Source organism: Lytechinus pictus, chromosome 8, assembly GCF_037042905.1.
Source record: "Lytechinus pictus isolate F3 Inbred chromosome 8, Lp3.0, whole genome shotgun sequence".
Lineage (NCBI taxonomy): Eukaryota > Metazoa > Echinodermata > Echinoidea > Temnopleuroida > Toxopneustidae > Lytechinus > Lytechinus pictus.
The window spans coordinates 10,040,042-10,058,042 of record NC_087252.1 but is presented as its reverse complement, the minus strand read 5'-3'; the positions used below and the strand labels follow the sequence as shown (position 1 = coordinate 10,058,042).

Below are 18,001 nucleotides of genomic sequence, written 5' to 3'. Positions count from 1 at the left end.
ACTAACATTTTCGAAAAAGTCGGCCGATCGACCTGTCAATCATCGTGACGTCATCGAAAGAAAGCTTTCTCAGCTGTGCAGCCGGACCCCTAGTTATTGCACATGTGAATCCACATGTGCAACCACAATAGGCACTTCACGCACCAAACGTCAGCAACACTCAGCAGATTCTTCCCCTGACGTCATAATTGTCACGTTATATACGAAACCAAATCGGGCTGATTTTTTGTGGGCGTGGCGAATTTGGCTTAATTTTCAACATAAAACTGCCTTTGAACCTGATGTGGGATGTTCTTCGGGTAAAATTTTGATTAAATCGTTATTAGTAACCACTAAGCTAACGAATAAATCAGCATCTTTGCTGTATTTCATAGGACCTTTAATTAAATCAAGGTTCCCAAGAGCTATCTGCTCTTTTGGAAAATTGGCAATATCGAAAAAAATTATCTGCCGGTAATCGAACCCGGGCCCCCAGCTTTGAACGCCGGTGCCTTAACCACTAGACCACAGAGACGGGTTAGTGGCTAGGGCGACCCCGATCCGATTGACCGTCAGATAGACAGATTTTCGACACTATACCAATTATAATTTCCTTTGTCGGGTGAAGGTGGGTTTTGAACAATGACAAGCCGCCATGCCTCAGCTGGATCAAAGCTATTGCTTTGATACAGTACACGTATGGGAGAAAGTATACAAATGTGTGAAATTATACATGTATATATATATTGGTTACTTTAAAATACAAGGAAACGTTATCTACTAAAACATCAGTTTTGAACTTAACATCTTCATTAAGATTTGAAGAATACCATAAAATACAACTCATTTTTTCATCATATGATACAAAACAATCATCTAAATATTTCTGCGATTTTTTTTTATCCACGTGTAATATCGCTATTTTAGACATGTTTTCTACTACTCTCTTACATAGTAAGATAGTTGTTTCTTCAGATAACCGATAAACCTGTTTGCATAATTATGTAGGAACAATTTTCGTCCAAATCGCTATTTTTTTTAATTTTTGTTAAGAAATCCATTTCATTCCAGTTACATGTATGTTGTTTTTCAAATTTAAATCAATTGCTTTTGAAACCAACTCTTTACTTAACCTTAGACTTAGTTCTTCAGTTAGTCTTACCACTATTTTGAACTCTGATCGCTAAGATTTTTTTTTAAGTTATGATATTTAAATTTCTATGATATTTAAATTTCTGAAATTCGGATCGCAATGAATTGCATAGTGCAAGTTGGGCTTAACGTCTTTGTTCGGTACCGACACGGCGTGTCCGCGCCGCGCACGCCCCGCCGAGACTGTTGAAAATAAAAAAAGCTTCAAATGAAAATGCGCAAAAAATGTGTTTCCCCCTTTTTTCCTTCCTCATTTACAGTTACCCACACACGAACCAAAACTTTCTTACACATACCCCACACCCTCACCTCAATTATGCCTCCATACCCTCACACAAACTAACACAGACACGAACAACAAGTGTGCAAGAGACTACTCAGAACAACATTTCCTGAAAACCTGCCCTGGTTGTCTCGAAAGTGTGCGGTCACCCCTGCTCCATCCCCGCTCCGTGAACGCAAACGATAGTAACAAGCCGAGACAAAGCGTCCGGTTCCAAGCAGTGTGCAGATGGCTACACGCGGAGGCATCTTGCAATAAGAGGCTAAACAAGCTGACTGTGAATAAGTCATGTGTCTCAAGTATTTACACAAATTAGTAATCTCTTTTTCATGCATACTTCTAAAAAAGGTTTCTCTTATAGTTTCAACAAAGCCATGGAGGGGCCACAGCGCCCATACATTTTTAGGAATTTCATTGCTTACGATTGCAATGAATAACTGGCAAATTCAAGTTGAATAATTTTTCTTTCTCTATGTTTATTGTGATAGTTGGAGAAACCTCCGAAAGTTTACATTTTATTTTTATCTGAAAAATATTATTCATTTGATGTACTAACTGATAATTTGTTAAAGGAATAATGATATTTAGTCATTCTTGATTCTATGACAATTATTGGTCATGTTGCTCTTCATGCAATCGTCGACTGAATATATTTGAGTCTACTACGGATACAAAAAAAATCGTTACCTTGAATTTATTACAGAGTATAGTTACCATCACTTTTCAACTGTCTTACGATTTGAAGGGTCATTTAATTGGTAGTAAGATAAGCTTTTATTCATTTGTATCGAGACAGTGACGTATCAACGTATGAAACTAGTAGTTCATCTTAAACATTTCTTTAATCATATTACTTTAATTTTTAAATAATCGTATTAAACCATGCTGATTTCCACAGGTCAAGCATAACTTTAATAGGCAATAATGAAAACAATATTATCCAAGTAATCAATATGTTTCTTTGTTGTTGTTTTTTTATACATAGTTTGTGTTATAAAACGTCCTTTTTGTCTGGCAAACTTTGATAAGATCCTTTGGTTAAAAGCATTGAATTCTTTCAGTCCCTTTTCTTTGATTTCTTCATTGGATACAATAATATAAATTCTTCTCGCCTGAATATAGGGGCTATGGAACATTTCTTTATGTGCCATGGATGACAGGAGTTAAGATGCAAATATTGATGAATGGCTGTAATTTTATGAATATATATATACATACTTTTTCTAGTTACATTATAAAAAATTCAACGCTTTCTTCTGAAACATCAGTTTTGAACTTAACATAACATCTTCATGAAGATTTGAAGAATACTATAAAAGACTTGAACATCTCATTTCTTTTCTCAATTTGATGAAAAAACAATCATCCAAATATTTCTGCGTTTTTTTTATCCACGTATATATTGCTACTTTAGACATGTTTTCTACTACTCTCTTACATATATTTATTTATTTATTTATTTATTTCTGATATTTTGAAAGGGTAGCCCATTCACCAATAGTTAGTGGTCTTCCATGGGGCCCTGAATAACAATAAACATATTTACAAAATGCATAACGTATGTACAGAATGTTACAGCTTTAAGATTCACATTAGGATTTGAATGTAAAACGAAACATTAACAAGCTTAGCAGCAAAAAAACGCAGACGGGCACTCGTTTGACGTATAATCAAATATCAATAAATCAAATTAACTAAGAACGACATCTTGAAAATACTGATAATATACACCAAATCATCAAGGTCATGCTAACACAAAATACGCACAACAGTGGATGTTCCGCAAGTTATTTATAAATTACAAGTTCTTCTAAGCATTCTCTTAAATGAAATGACAGGAGGAGCTGTTCTAATTAAATTATCAAGCTTACTCCATTCAAATATTGAAGCTACAATTGGACTACACTTATAACAATCAGTGCGAAACTTGGCCACGCGTAAATATCCACTGTCTCTATGTCTGGTATGATGTTCATGTACATCATTTGGATTGGTTAAGTTTACCTGAAGGTAAGAAGGTGCTAAATTATGAACACATTTATATATCATCAAAATGCGACTGAGCTCAAATCGTTTGTCTAGTGTCATCCATTTAAGACTTGCGAACAAATCAGCCGACGGTGTATCGTATGTCTTGTTCAATATTATTCTTGCAGCCCTCTTCTGAATTTGTTGCAGCTTAATTGTATGGGATTGAAATCTATTCGACCATACAGCAGAACAGTAATCAAATCTTGGCAACACTAAACTGTTATAATGCAACTTTAAGGACTGCACAGGCAAATAACTTTTCGCTCTCTTTATTATGCCAATACTTTTCTGAACATTTTAAATTTGTTTTGACCATTTCAGTTCTTCATCTATCAAAACTCCTAAGCATTTGGTGAATCGAACTCTATTCCTCAGATAACAAAGACACTTGTTTGCATAATTATGTAGGAACAATTTCCGTCCCCATTACTGTTTCTTTGATTTTTTTTTAGAAATCCATTATATTCCAGTTACATGTATGTTGTTTTTTTAAGGTTGATTCAATTGCTTCTAAAACAAATTCTTTACTTAACCTTAGACTTAGATCTTCAGTTTCGAATATCATCTAATCCAACTTGATTATCAATATTAGTTTAAAGGCTGTTAACATCAAAAGTAACAAAACAAACTATTATCAACAATATTTTCAGGTAGGTAATTCGATAGATATATACTACATATCTAACATAACTTTTTTCATGTTTCAAGAAAGGTTCTAGCACAACATCGATCAAATTACCAACACGATGAGTAGGGCATAGTGGTCTAGCAATTATTAGTCTCAATTTTGATTCAGTACCACACTGTACGAAATACGTTTGCTGCTCTAAAATGTTTTCTTCCATACGTTCACTTTGATGTATTTCTGGTAAACCATTGAAATAACTTGTCTTGTATTCAACATTATTTATGTACCCTTCTTTTTTTCGTAGAAAAATAATTATAGGTTTTCTCGTAAAAGTATACATAGGATTCACTTAAATCTATTACTGTGCATTTAGATTCAAGCGTTATCGTTTTCCGGAGATACCGCTTATTCAAATCCTTAAATCAGACAGTGGCATACACTTAAAGACACTAAAATTCATTCATATTAATTCAGATGAATTTATGGTCAAGACTTTTTCAAATTTAATCTTTTCAATATTTATCATGTGCTTTTGATTTCGTTATAAGGCAAAGAGGTTCGTTAATGGTCTTACAAATTGACGAATGTACTTTTTTATTCTAAATTCAATTTAATCAACATTGATCGGTTGCTTGAGCAACCAATTTAATGTTCTTATCTGCGATGCATTCTTGTAATTTCCTAAAAAAATCTTTGACATCTTTCTTTACAGTTCAGTATTATTTCTCTTTAATACTAGCGTGAATTTAGCGCCCTTCAAAACAGTAATTTCACTTTCTGATAGCCACCGATCACATACATTTACAAAATGGGCTGACTGAGATAGTTCTCTAAACATTCGAATTAAATATTCTTGTAGATTTTGTTTGGTATTGGAATTTTAATTTCCTAATCCAGATTGATTTTGATTTATGTTAGATTGGGATTCCTGTGTCGGTGGTAAAAATGATTTCTCTTAGCCCGCCTATAAATAACTTATTTCCATTGGCTCTACTCATGCTCCTCTTCACGTCTTCCATTCCTCTCACGACATTTGCAAGGATTGTCGACGCTGTGGAGGTTGTTCTTCTCAGTCCTGTATCCTCTGCCTGAAGGGGTATCCCTTGTTGGTGTCGGACCGCCTTGATGGGTGCCTCTTTCACTCCCCATGTCATCTCGAGTACATCAAGACCTTATTTTGCTTTTTTCTGTCATGACAAACAAACTAAGTAGACAACAATGCATCTAATGATTGTGTTACTGGTTAACAATGTTAAGTGTACACATTGTGTACATAGGCAGTTGGTAAATTAGGGCTCATTAAAAGAAATCATGCATATACTATCCATTTCCTTAATTCCTCACAGAGTTAGTCAAGCGCACATATTAAAAAGACGTTAAGTTTGACTTAAGATAACGAATAAGAGTTTTCGGATTACGCTCATTTATGGCGACTTTCTACACCTTCTGGCTTGACCATGATCTGAATAATCTGGAATGGTTAACAATTCGGTGGATTCACAATACGGCGCGCCATCTACAGCGGCGTAACAGGGGTCGGTGGCCAGGGGGGGGGGGGGGGGGGCAAGAGCCAAAAATTTCCCGGTCATATCATGGTATGAACAGGCGTAATGGTGTAATAAGGCGACTATTTTGACAGGGCCAGATATTGCGTATCGGGCAGAATTTATCTTTTTTTTTTTAAAGTTGCGAGCGAGCGAAGCGAGCGAGCAAAAATTTTTGTGATAGATTTTGAAATGATCGATATCCAGAAAATAATATATTTCACTCTTCTCTCTTCCATTCCTTTTTTGTGGTCTGAACGCCACTGTGATTAGGATTCTTTGCGGCAGTAGCGTGAAGAGTAAAAAAAAACGAGGGGCGCAGTATGTCACATGTGATAAAAAGCTGCTTAATATAAGTCCCGAGCGAGCGAAGCGAGCGAGAAAAAATCACCTTTTTCATGAGAATCTACCTTTGAGATATTTTTGAAATTATATTCAGGAAATAAAATGATATCCTACACTTTTCCTTTGCTTTTCTTTCCTCCTTCTTTTTTGTTCTTGTTTGTAGAACTCATATATGGCAGTGCTGTGCGGTTGGGGTCCGGGGCGGAGCCCCCCGGAACTTCTTGATATCAAAGCTACTTAAACCTCGCAGATTGCCGCTATTTTAATCAAATCGCGAGTATTTACAGAATATAGCTTTTACACAACACGTTTATTCAACCCAGTTGCGTAATGAACCAAATATTTGAGGTGGTAAAACATAGCATTGTGGGAAAATTTACATCCTACATCCACTGCATGTTGGTCCTACTCTTTCTATTTGTCATTATATTGATTTTTTATGTATTGTTTTTTATTGTTCATATAATATTGTATATTGTACCTTTTTAATGGATGTGAGTAAAGTGAATTGAATTGAATTTGTTAAAAGTCGCCAACATGCAAAGCGAGCTGGAAAATTGCCTATTGAAATTGAATTATAATTATGTGATAGATTTTTCCATTATATTCAGCAATGCTGACAGCAAATAACACATTTCATTGTTTCCATTCATTTAATTATACGTTGTCTCCTGTATAATTTATTTTATTTCCTCTTGGGTGTGGAACCAAGACCCCCCTCCCCGCGCCTGTACGCCAGTGATTGAACGTGATTGAACGGGGGCGTTATAGAGCCATTTGATGGTTATAGATGAAGAGCCCCTACTGCTTTGCATAAAATTTAGCAAGCTTATAGCACAATGTTGCGTGCAGGTCATCTTTCTTCCCGCTCTTTATTTTCAATCCTCGGCAGCCCGGTCGTGTTATTGTTTTTTTTTTCTTGTCCCTTTTGTTTGTTTTCTAATTTAGCTTTTGACTAATTCCATTCTACCTTCGTTTCCCGCCATTGTTTGTCATTTTGTCATATTTTAATTTATTTTCCATCAAGCTACTGCATTACATAAGCCTATTACGGAATGATTTGTTCTTTGTCAAATGTTTTTCTTTCGTACATTTTCCCGCTTTTTTTCCTTTTCCATTTCAAAAAAAGAAACCTTCGTTTTCTTTTTCCCTTTCCCTTTCCTCCTTTCCTTTTCCCCTTTCCTCCCCCTTTCCCTTTCTTTCTCCCTCCCTTTTTTTCTTTTCCCGTTTTTTTTTATTTTCCCGGTGAAATCCGCCAGGGGGAGGGGCAGCTTGCCCCCCCCCCTGCCCCCCGCCTGTTACGCCACTGGCCATCTATCGGTTTGCAGCGGGCAGACCTATTTCTTTCTTTTGGGTCGACATCACGCGCAGGCTAAGCGCAGGCAGCGCATAGTGCTGGTGTACAGATGCTTCGAAAATGAAAACCATATAAGCGGAGGAAGGATTCACAGAAAACGGTCTAAATTTTGCAAAGAAATCTGCAGCAAATTCCTTTCCCACCTCCTAGACCCTGGTAAACAGCATAATTCTATGCGAACCCGCCGAGCCGGTTCAGACTGTTCCAAACGGCCGAGCGCGCTCAAAAGATGTTTATTTTTTCCATGAGGCATTGCGTATTTCGGCCAGTTCGCTGCAAATGACATGTGGCGCACCGTATTGTGAATCTACCGAAGAGGCAAATGAGAGGATATAAAGGCATTACATCCGACCCGAAGAGGTCCCCGTTTAACATCCGTCTATGAAATTGTTTAGTCCTTCAAATATAAATGAAACGTGAGAAATGGGATTAGAGTTAGAGGGAGGGCAGAATAAGAACGGGGATGTGTTTCCTTAAATTCGCCTCCAATAACTTACAGGAACTGTTAGTAAAGAGAGAGCGAAAAGAAGAGGGAGCTTTTTCGTTTAATAAAATTACAAAAAGGAGCTCACACCTTGTATACAAGGTACGGTGCGCTAAATAAAGGGGATCGTCCAACATTTTTATTGTAAAAAACGCAAAAAAATACTACCAAAAATTTCAATGTTTTGATGGTCCATGATGACTATTTATTTTAGTTTCAGGAGTGGGTGTAAAATGAGGTGTCTGTTGACATACTGAAAGTACACTTAATTTCTTGCTATCATATATATGTATATTATATATATATGACATTTCATTATTCTTTAATTCACAATACATGGAAAGCTGCTCGCATGTTACGTCCCAAAAAAGAAACTTCTTATAACTTGTTAATTCTCTGATAGATTTTCCTAAGACCTTTACACATTTTCAGCTATTTTGGCAATAGAATTTTCGTCAGATAAACTTCCCCTTTGAGTGCAATCTCTTTCTTACCAATAAGTTATATCCTCTCTGAAGCTTTATTAAAGGTTTGTGCCAATCAATACCTCACCCTCATTTGAAACTGTCTAATAAAGTAAATTATCATGATAAAGTATCATCATGGGAATTACCATATATCGGTAACATAACAATGCCTTTTCAACACCAAAGAAGCTTGAAATTAGAAGTTCATTTTCCCGTTCGAAATTAAAGTTTATTCTGGTTTACTTTGTAAGTTTTGAGAGAGTTATGGGATGTTGTAAAAAAAAACGTGGAATAGAAAAAGAAATCACGAGAATTTAAAGGCTAATATTTGCAAAGTTAAGTATATTTAAATATGACGTCAACTGAGGCACTTGGGACCCCTTTCAACCAACATGGAGATGGCATGATGAAGTGACGTTGGGGTGAACTGCAAATGGGTTTTAGTAGCCCTTACCCCATTTTCTCTCAAATTCTAGAGTGACCCTTAAAAAATAATGCAGAATAAAGTGGACAATTATAAACATATTTATATTTGATTTTTTTTTAAACCACTTGTTCGGGGGTTGCCTCTTGAAATAAATATTTTCACGACCCCTCCCCCCCCCCCCCCTTAGCTACCAGCACAATACACTCCATACCTATCCGCCTGATATTTCCATATTTACCTTCCTATAAATAAACATGATGAGTATTTGAATTTGCAGACTATTTTCAGGTTTCGGTCAGTATTTGACTCTCTGACAAAGCTGAAACTTTCAAAAAAGCATTATCACCTACATCTAGGTTGTTTCCCAATCACCTAATTGAATGTAAGTACCAGATAATACGTATATTATGTTTTTAAGGTACATGTCAGTGTGAGAGTAATTAGCGACTTATAAAGTTTTGTATAAATTCGTAGTGTTGTTCTTAGAACGCGTACGCGTACTCGAGCGCTTTCATTTGAATTATTACAGCCGATATACCATGTAAACTGTGCATTGAAATTGTGGCCATACAGACATTAATACAATGTTTTTATTTCTATCTTCGGATTTATTGGCTTTAAAAAAATATAACTTTCCTTGTTGCGGTTGTTTTTTAAATCAAGTTAAACGCGACGAGCAACTTGTGAAGCAGCTCCCTTCTTTGATTTTTACAGCTCAAGTTCGAGATCAAAACCTGGACGTTGTCAGTGTACCGACAAGCAGCTGGCGTACATGTACCGTATAACTTTCCTTATAGACTTAACTTAGAGCACTCGGACTTTATTTAAGCTGAGGGATTTGGCCGATTTACCCGAGGAAAGGTGAGGTCGGCCAGATATTAAATGGAAAATATAAGAACATGATATAACCGACTCGACTGTGCTGATTTTTTAATCCATCAATTCTATTATTCAAAAGGTTAATTTTCGTTTCCTCTACAAGCATTTGGTTTTCTTCTCACATGCATACCACAAAAATGACAAAGGGAAAGCCCTATATTGGTATTATTGCCATTTGGTCTTAGCTACACTTCCTCTACGTACACTCTAAAAAAATGAAGTGCAAATTTAGCGCTTAATGTCCTTGTGTAGTTACTGCACTTTACATGCTTTAAATGTTGATTTGTCATTCAAATCTGAACTAGAAAATTAGTACTCAAAGTACAGTCACTATGCAAGAACATTAAGTGCTAACTTAGCACTTTTTTTTTAGAGTGTACGTATACCTTAATTTCTGATATGATTACCAATTCATCTGACCATTTAGACTAAGTGGCGTTTGGCCAAGTAGTTACTTGACGAAATCTAGCCATGATCGAGATGACCTAACCGGAAATTAGACAAAATAGTGAATGGGCTAAATGGTAATTAGACGAAATGGATAGTATTAAAACGAACTCATAAATGAAATATGATTAGACCATGTGCGATGAGACAAAAAACGGGCAGTAAAATAAGGGGATGTAGACCAGTAATTGACAGATAACCTATCAAAGCAACCGTTTGTTTTCCAGCAAGATGTATTCCTTGGGTCTACTGGTGTTCACCGTCATCGCTTTGTCTCAGACAGGTTAGTAAGCAATCAATATTTATAACATGATTTTTTTTTTGCATTTCACATGTGTAAAACTAATACGTGGGCGCGTCGTGGTCTAGTGGTTCTGACTCTCGCCTTGCAAACAGATGGTCGTGGGTTAGAATCCTACCCATGGTGTGTTTTCCTTCAGCAAGAAATTTATCCACACTCATCTGCACTCGACCCAGGTGAGGCAAATGGGTACAAAGCAGGAAGTAATTCCTAAAAAAGCTGTGCGCATCAGAATCGGTAGAGTAGCTTAGCCGGGGTAATATAGGAGCGCCTTGAGCACCTATAGCAAGGTGGATACGTGAGCTGTTTTCACTCGCCATACGTGCGGCCGCCGTATATAGAGCCAATGTGACTGAGGTATGATGTATTAGTTTCGTTTCAATGAGTGAAGAGTATCTTTATTACCGAAGCCAAAAAATTAAGCCACTGTTGTTAGATAATAGATGTTCATTCATAGTGAGAATAATCAAACAATAAACCAATATGATTCTTATTATTCTTGCTTTCAAAATATTCACTATGTATACAATTTTAAAATGCATGTAATTATATCATTTATGAGGCACCAATTATCTATACAAAGGTGCACATTATGCATACGATTTCAGTCGATACAAACCTTTTGATGGAATATTCTATACTTATATACCTATTGTGAAATACATGCAGAAAGAAGTTGGGAGTGTGATATATTATTGGTTTTCTCATCTGCAAACAAACCATGATTTACAGGTAACTATCGTGACTCATAGCCTCCAATATTTGATGAAATTTTCTGCGCTATTGTTATGCTTGTTTGATTTGTTCATTTTTATTTAATGTCTTGCTGGGCACTTGGGAACGCGTGATCTTTAATAAAAAACACTGTAAAAAATGAAGTGAAGTGCTAATTTGGCACTTACAGTGCTGTGTATAGTGACTGCACTACGAGTGCTGATTTTCTAGTTTAAATTTGAACTAGAAAATCAGCACTCGTAGTGCAGTCACTATACAAGCACTCTAAGTGCTAATTAGCACTTCATTTTTAAGTGAAAGAGCCAACATACAAAAATATCAAATGATAGCTAGCAACTGATTTTGCCAAACACAGATTTTAATTTAATGTCTTTTTATGCGAAATAATTATATTCAAGATTGATTGACTTCCAAACGCACACATGAACAGAAAAAGACAAATTCAAACAAAGGCTGAAGGAGGCTAAATTGATCAAAACTCTTCTGAGTTTTTAAATGGCTGCCAGAAGATAAAGATGAACATACATATAGGCTACGTGCCAGTCGTTTATGGAAGTATTGAAAAATATGTCCAATGTCGTAAGCGTTTAATTTGGGTTTGCAAGTGTTTGCTTTAACCTAAATTTTAGATTTAGATTAATATCAGTACTCTATTTTGTTTTGGGCATGTTATGCTACTATTCTTTGATCTGTTTTTGTTTTGTTTATTTATGTTGTATTAACAATTGGAAGAGAACCGATAAAAGTACATTACGTTTGTCTATTGTTATGATTGTGATGAAATAAATGACAGATTATTTTACAGTGAATGGTATAGTAAATCATGTTACTACCAGCAACATATAAATTTTAATGTAACAAATTAGAAACAAGAAATTGTAACTAAACAATATTTTATCGACGCTATTGAAAGTAGGAAAGCAAAAAAGGAAAATGATGTAAAAGACAAACATTCGTTTATTGAAGAGACGAGGGAAATCGACAAAATCGCAACGCGGGGATGATATTGTGATAATGATGAATGAATATATTGTTAATAAAGACGCTGAAAATGACAATCGTGGATGAGATGATGACAACGAAAACGATGATGTTGATGATGAAGTTTGTGATGGTGGTGATGATGACAATGATGATGATAATGATGATGTCGATGATATTGATGACAATGATGTTGATGAGGTCCATCCTCCTCATCATGAGGAGGATGATAATAATGATGATGAATATGATGATGACGATGATGACGGTGTTGATGATAATGATGATGATGATAGTGATGATAACACTAAAGTGAATTATGATGAAAACTCATGAATCATTATTTTTAAATTACCCAGGCTCAGCTGAATACTGCTTCTCGTGCTTCTCGACACGGAGTAATATCCAATTCGACATGTTCGAAGGGCAGCAGGGATCAAACGGTACGGTTCGTAACGAAACCGGAACACACCCCACAAACACCACATCATGGCCTGATCACGGTGACCATGGTGACTGCTATTACCCGAGCGAATTTCAACGAATGTACTGCGGGGACGGATCCGGTTGTGAGAAGTTGAATGCTGAAGTTTTGTTCACCTATATGGAAGGTATGCGGGCGCTGTTCTGATGTGGCCCTGACAGATACATGTATTTTAGAGCTGTGAATACTTCAATTGAGATGTTAGATGCTACTCCCAGCAAATCTTTCATCAGCATTCATAACGAAGGGGGAACGGGGGGGGGGGGGGGGGGGGGTGGAGGTGTTTGCCCTTTTCAAATATATAATAATATAATTCAAATATAATCAAATATATAAATATATATAATTGAGGGGGCCCAGACATGGTGTATCGGGAAAAACTTACAGAAAGTTGAGAGCTTTTTTCATTACAGTTATCAAATTTTGTGATAGATGTTGACACAATATTCAGAAAATATAAAATTTCACCCTTCTCCATTTCCTTTTTTCCCCAAACCCCTCCATCTGTACGCAACTGATACTACTACTACTAGTACTACTACTACTACTACTACTTCTACTACTACTACTACTATTAAAATACCACCACTACTACTACTACTACAACCACTACTACTACTACCACCACTACTACTAATATTAATACTACTGCTATTACAATAACAGCAACAACAGCAGCAACAACAACACCAATTACTACTACAACTATTACTACTACTTCTACATTTACTTTTACTACTACATAATGGTTAGTCGCGTGCATTTGAGTGTCCGAAAGTCTACACACACAGCTTCAACACATGGAACAGTGGTTTGCATGAACGTAATATTGCAGAAATCCGGGTATATCTTTATAACTATTAATAATCTCACCCAGATTGATAATAGTGTGAAAATTTTACCCAATTCCATTAATTTGATGTAAATATTATTACAATTAACTCACGATTTACGTCTCGCTGTTAATTTGAAAGTGTCCATGTTCACAACTCTTGCTATGGCAAACGGTCTGAAACCACCCATATTTTCGAGACATTGGCACCTTTATTTTCCCACTGGAATACCCCTAAGGGTTACAAAGGTCGAGATTGATTGTCATCTCAATACTAAATAGATTACCTACAGTTTGATGTTTAATACTTTATGACTATTGTAATGGTTACATTTCATTTTTCTCCCAAACTTTGAGATCGAGCAGGCAGAAATTGGCATATTTATGTGTACAACGTCACGTGACTAACGTATGATAGTTACCATTCCTAGACCCCTTTTCATTTGAAACAATTAGTACAGTCCAAACAAACTTAATTGACGCATTTAATGTTGAAAGTAACAATGGTCTTGTACTATAAAGCTTTGCCTACTGATATTTATAATATAACTACAGTTTGAGAAAGCAAATATCAAGTCCGGAAATTATTTTGATTTGCAATAGGGTCTGCGAAAGTATACTATGTACTAACAGGCTAGCATCGTCTGCTACGTAAACCACATGAGCGAACATGACCGAAACTAACAATTATGCTACTTCTACTAACTACTACTACTACTACTATACTATATACGTTTCTCCGACACTGTTGATCGATAGAGTTTTTGTTAGTGTTAATGATGAGATAATCAGTCCGATCAAACAATAAGCATTTTCCCCCAATGCATCCATATCCTCTGCCATACAGGAGGCAATACACAGTGGGGATCCTTCCATGTGATATATATGGGATGTGGTACATCAAGTCACTCTGCTGGCTGCGAGGCTTCACCTGGCTCAGTCCTTGAGTATCTTCTGCCGTATAAGGATGGCATTGATTATCGGATTGGGAAGAGCCTCGATTGGGACGAGGTACTATCTGGAAAAGCTTGCAGGTGAGAAAAACAATGGTGATTTTTTTTTGTCTTTGAGCCTATTAAAGAAAGGAAAAACATCCGGTGAGACGAATGCGTAACTGATTTTAAATGTGGAATTCACCAGTTCATGACAGGTTATTTATACATCGCATCTTCCACCAAAACCAAGGTGTTAAAATAAAAAAAAATCTGACTCGAAGTCATGCCGAAGAGTCAACGTTTACGTGGTATTCAACTCGGAATTTCATTGGTAAATATTGATATGTATATATACACCCCGTGATCGTGAGTCGGCCAATGAGGCGAAGCGTCACATGTCACCACATGCAACTTCAATCAATAAGATTTTAGTGATTCTTATCATAAAAACACATCTGTTGTGTTTCGGATTGAATATAACAATTGGGGAAACAAAATCCTCACATAATTACAAATACTTCATTTGTGCCATGAATGCTTCTACTAAACTTTCGACTTTCACTGATGTCATTTCTGTTACTTTTTAGGAAAGAAAGATCAAACAAAACATAAACACAATTTAGCTAACTTAACCTCAGACGCTCTCATAATACCTTTTTCTTTAATATCTGTACGTCAATTACACTTATTCAAATCAAGCTTGCCTGATAACGCATGTAATTTCCCTCCATTTTTGCTTTATTTCAAACCATGCAGTTGTTCTGGAGATTTCTGCAATGCCGCCACCAACGTCAATATGAACTGCAGTCTGATGATTATACTTTCTCTGTTAACCTTCTTTTGGAACAAGTTCTAAGAAAAAAAAACATGTTGAAAAAACAATATGTAACGTGAACATGGAATACACTAATTCACATTGATAAGAAGATGCATTAACATGTATACACATACAAATTAATAAATAAACTAACAAAAATTTGTCATTAGTATGGCTAGAGACATTTTCTGATTTAAGTTGAATCTAGGAGACTGAGACCGTTTTTCAACAGTTTCATTATATTTCAAATCAAAATAAGAATATAATTTAATATTTAACTGAATAAGAATTGAGTCCATCCCAATCCTTGGCAAAATGGAAAACATAATTATGCCGGTTGATGTAATTTTTTAAAAAGTTTAATCATTATTGTGGCTCCTCGCTTCATTAGAATTCTTCATTTAATCCATTACTCGAAATTTAGTGTTGAATCGTAAATTTGTAGAATATAATACTTCAATTAATGTATTTTTATTTAATGTATTCATTGATTCAACGAGTGACAAACAATAAATCCCTTTTAGCATAAACCCCAATTGTGTAGCATGTATCATATAAATATATGTTTTGCTTTAATCGTTTTTAAACAGCAAACTGACACATATGCACGCAAACATGGCAAAGTCACGATCAGGAAGTAAAATTATACGACAAGTGAGGATCTAACTGTACAGCAAACATAGCAATGAATATATTTCGCGAATTACACGTTCATTATACCAACATAGTGTCAAATCTATACAAACAAAATTATTAACTTCACACAACAAGTCATCGTTTTTATCAGGATAAACTGTATGTGAGATTGTATTGTTCGTAAATGTCGGTTCTCAATAAATGTGTCACCATTATTCATTATGAGAGACGAGGTCGACAATTCTTTTCTTAAGTTAGCACTGGGCAGAGCCGCAAATAAAAATAATAATGATAATGATGATAATAATAATAATAATAATGATAATAATAATTAAAACAAACTTGTTGGCATTGCAAACCTGCATTACTCGTGAATGTTATCATTTGTTTCGCATTTCTGATATATACAGTGGCGTAACTATACGGGGGGGGGGGCATGGGGGGCACATTGGCTGGTCCCCCCCCAAAAAAAAAAAAAAAAAAAAAAAAAAAAACGGGGAAAAGGAGAAAAAGAGGAAGAAAGGAAGAGAAACGTAGTGGGAAAGAAAAAATTATTGTTCATTATAATGTTATATTATATTATGTTATATTTATACATAAGAAGCATTTTTTCATCACTTTATGAAACATTATTTGCTCAGGGCCTATGTCTTCATTGTTCCTGGTGCTCGCTTAGATTGTTTAACGAGATATATAATCCTGTTGTACTAAAATCTCCCATTTTTTTATCAATATACACCAAATATATTTCCTCGCTATTCCAGTTATTATTGTTTTATGTAGTGACATTTGCTTTTTTTTCATGACTACTTAAAGTGATTGCCCTATTTTAAGGTCTTAATATCAAACATTTCCTGTTCGTGCTCACGTTCGCATTAGTTGATTGGTGAGATGTCTGCTCTTCATGAATTCCTAAAATCAGTCCTTAAAATGTCATTTTTTCTGATCTGAATATAAAAGAGAATTCAGCTCGCGCTTTGCGCTCGCAGTATTTGATTAGTGAGATGCATATGATAATCATTATTACATAAAAAGTGCTTCATGTGTTTAGATGTAATTCTAACGAAATCAGCAAAGGACGGCACTATCATTGGATGACTATGCTGAGATATTTATTCTCTTAATGGAATCCTAAAATATAGTCCTTAAAATGTCCCTGTTTGGGGTCAATATATACAAAAATTTCAGCTCGAGCTTTGCGCTCGCATTGTTTGTTTAGCGAAACAAGTACGTATCATGATTACAAACAAATTGCTTATAATGTCACTTTTTAGGTCTGAATAAAAAAAAATTTAGCTCGCGCTTCGCCCTCGCAGTATTTAATCAGTGAGATACATATCCGTTAATGGCACTGCATGTCCTAAAATTTTCTATATTAGGTCAGTATAATTGGCAACTGAGCGCGCTTCGCGCGGTTCCTAAGTGACTCAAAAATTTAGCTGGTGCCCCCCCCCAATGACGTGACCCACGGTTGCCACTGGATATATATATATATATATATATATATATATATATATATATATATATATATATATATATAAATTTATTTTTCATTAAAAATAAGAAACTGAGCAATGACAGCACAATGTGAGATCCCGGGGAAAACCCAATCATGCAAAGGGATTGAATAAGGTGTGTAAACACGGCCGTCACCGCAAATGATTATCTTTTTTGTTTAGGGGATGTTACGCCACATTTGGGTAAATTACGAAAAAGTGCAATTTACCAAAATGTGCCGTAACTATGTTATTGCACGTTTTGGTAAAACAATTTGTTACCAAAATATGCCGATGGTGCCAGGATTTTATTTTTCTTTACCAAAATGTGCATTTATAATGTGATGTGCCTGCTCATTTTCTACAATATGCACATTTTGGCAACAATATCAAAACCAGACTTGACGATTATAATGGAGTAAAGATTGATAATTTTGGTATTGGGTTAGAGACCAAGTCAGTGGTAATATTTGTCAGTGAGCGTGAGGGTGATTTGCCTCTACATCCAATGCCATTTCGTCCAATGACTATATCTTTTAATGCCGCTTGTTCCAATATCATTTGATAGTAATTTCGTCCGAGAGCCAGTTGGTCTAAGAGCCATTTCATCACTTCGTCTGAGCTGTAAGAACCATTTCGTCCAATAGTCACTTCGTCTAAAAGCCAATTGACAATTTGTCCCATATCCACTTGGTCCAATACCCATTTGGTGTAATTCCCACTTTGCCTATTAACCGTTACTGGGGGAAGGCGCGGATCCA

The 18,001-nt window shown here is 35.7% G+C and overlaps 1 protein-coding gene across 1 annotated transcript; it reads left to right on the top strand.

Moving 5' to 3' along the window:
- Window positions 1-8,972: 8,972 nt before the first annotated feature.
- Window positions 8,973-16,099, top strand: LOC129266821 (uncharacterized). Its single transcript, XM_064103077.1, has 5 exons — window positions 8,973-9,079; window positions 10,251-10,306; window positions 12,400-12,651; window positions 14,204-14,390; window positions 15,048-16,099. The coding sequence occupies exons 2-5, from the start codon at window positions 10,255-10,257 to the stop codon at window positions 15,145-15,147; spliced, it is 591 nt and encodes a 196-aa protein (XP_063959147.1). The 5' UTR covers window positions 8,973-9,079; window positions 10,251-10,254; the 3' UTR covers window positions 15,148-16,099.
- The last annotated feature ends 1,902 nt before the right edge of the window (window positions 16,100-18,001 follow it).

What these genes read in the sequence shown, in the direction of transcription:
- LOC129266821 (XM_064103077.1), top strand. Translation starts at nt 10,255, where the DNA reads ATGTATTCCTTGGGTCTACTGGTGTTCACCGTCATCGCTTTGTCTCAG. An exon ending in CATCGCTTTGTCTCAGACAG is followed by an intron (nt 10,307 to 12,399) that starts GTTAGTAAGCAA and finishes TAAATTACCCAG; the next exon opens with GCTCAGCTGAATACTGCTTC. An exon ending in CTATCTGGAAAAGCTTGCAG is followed by an intron (nt 14,391 to 15,047) that starts GTGAGAAAAACA and finishes CAAACCATGCAG; the next exon opens with TTGTTCTGGAGATTTCTGCA.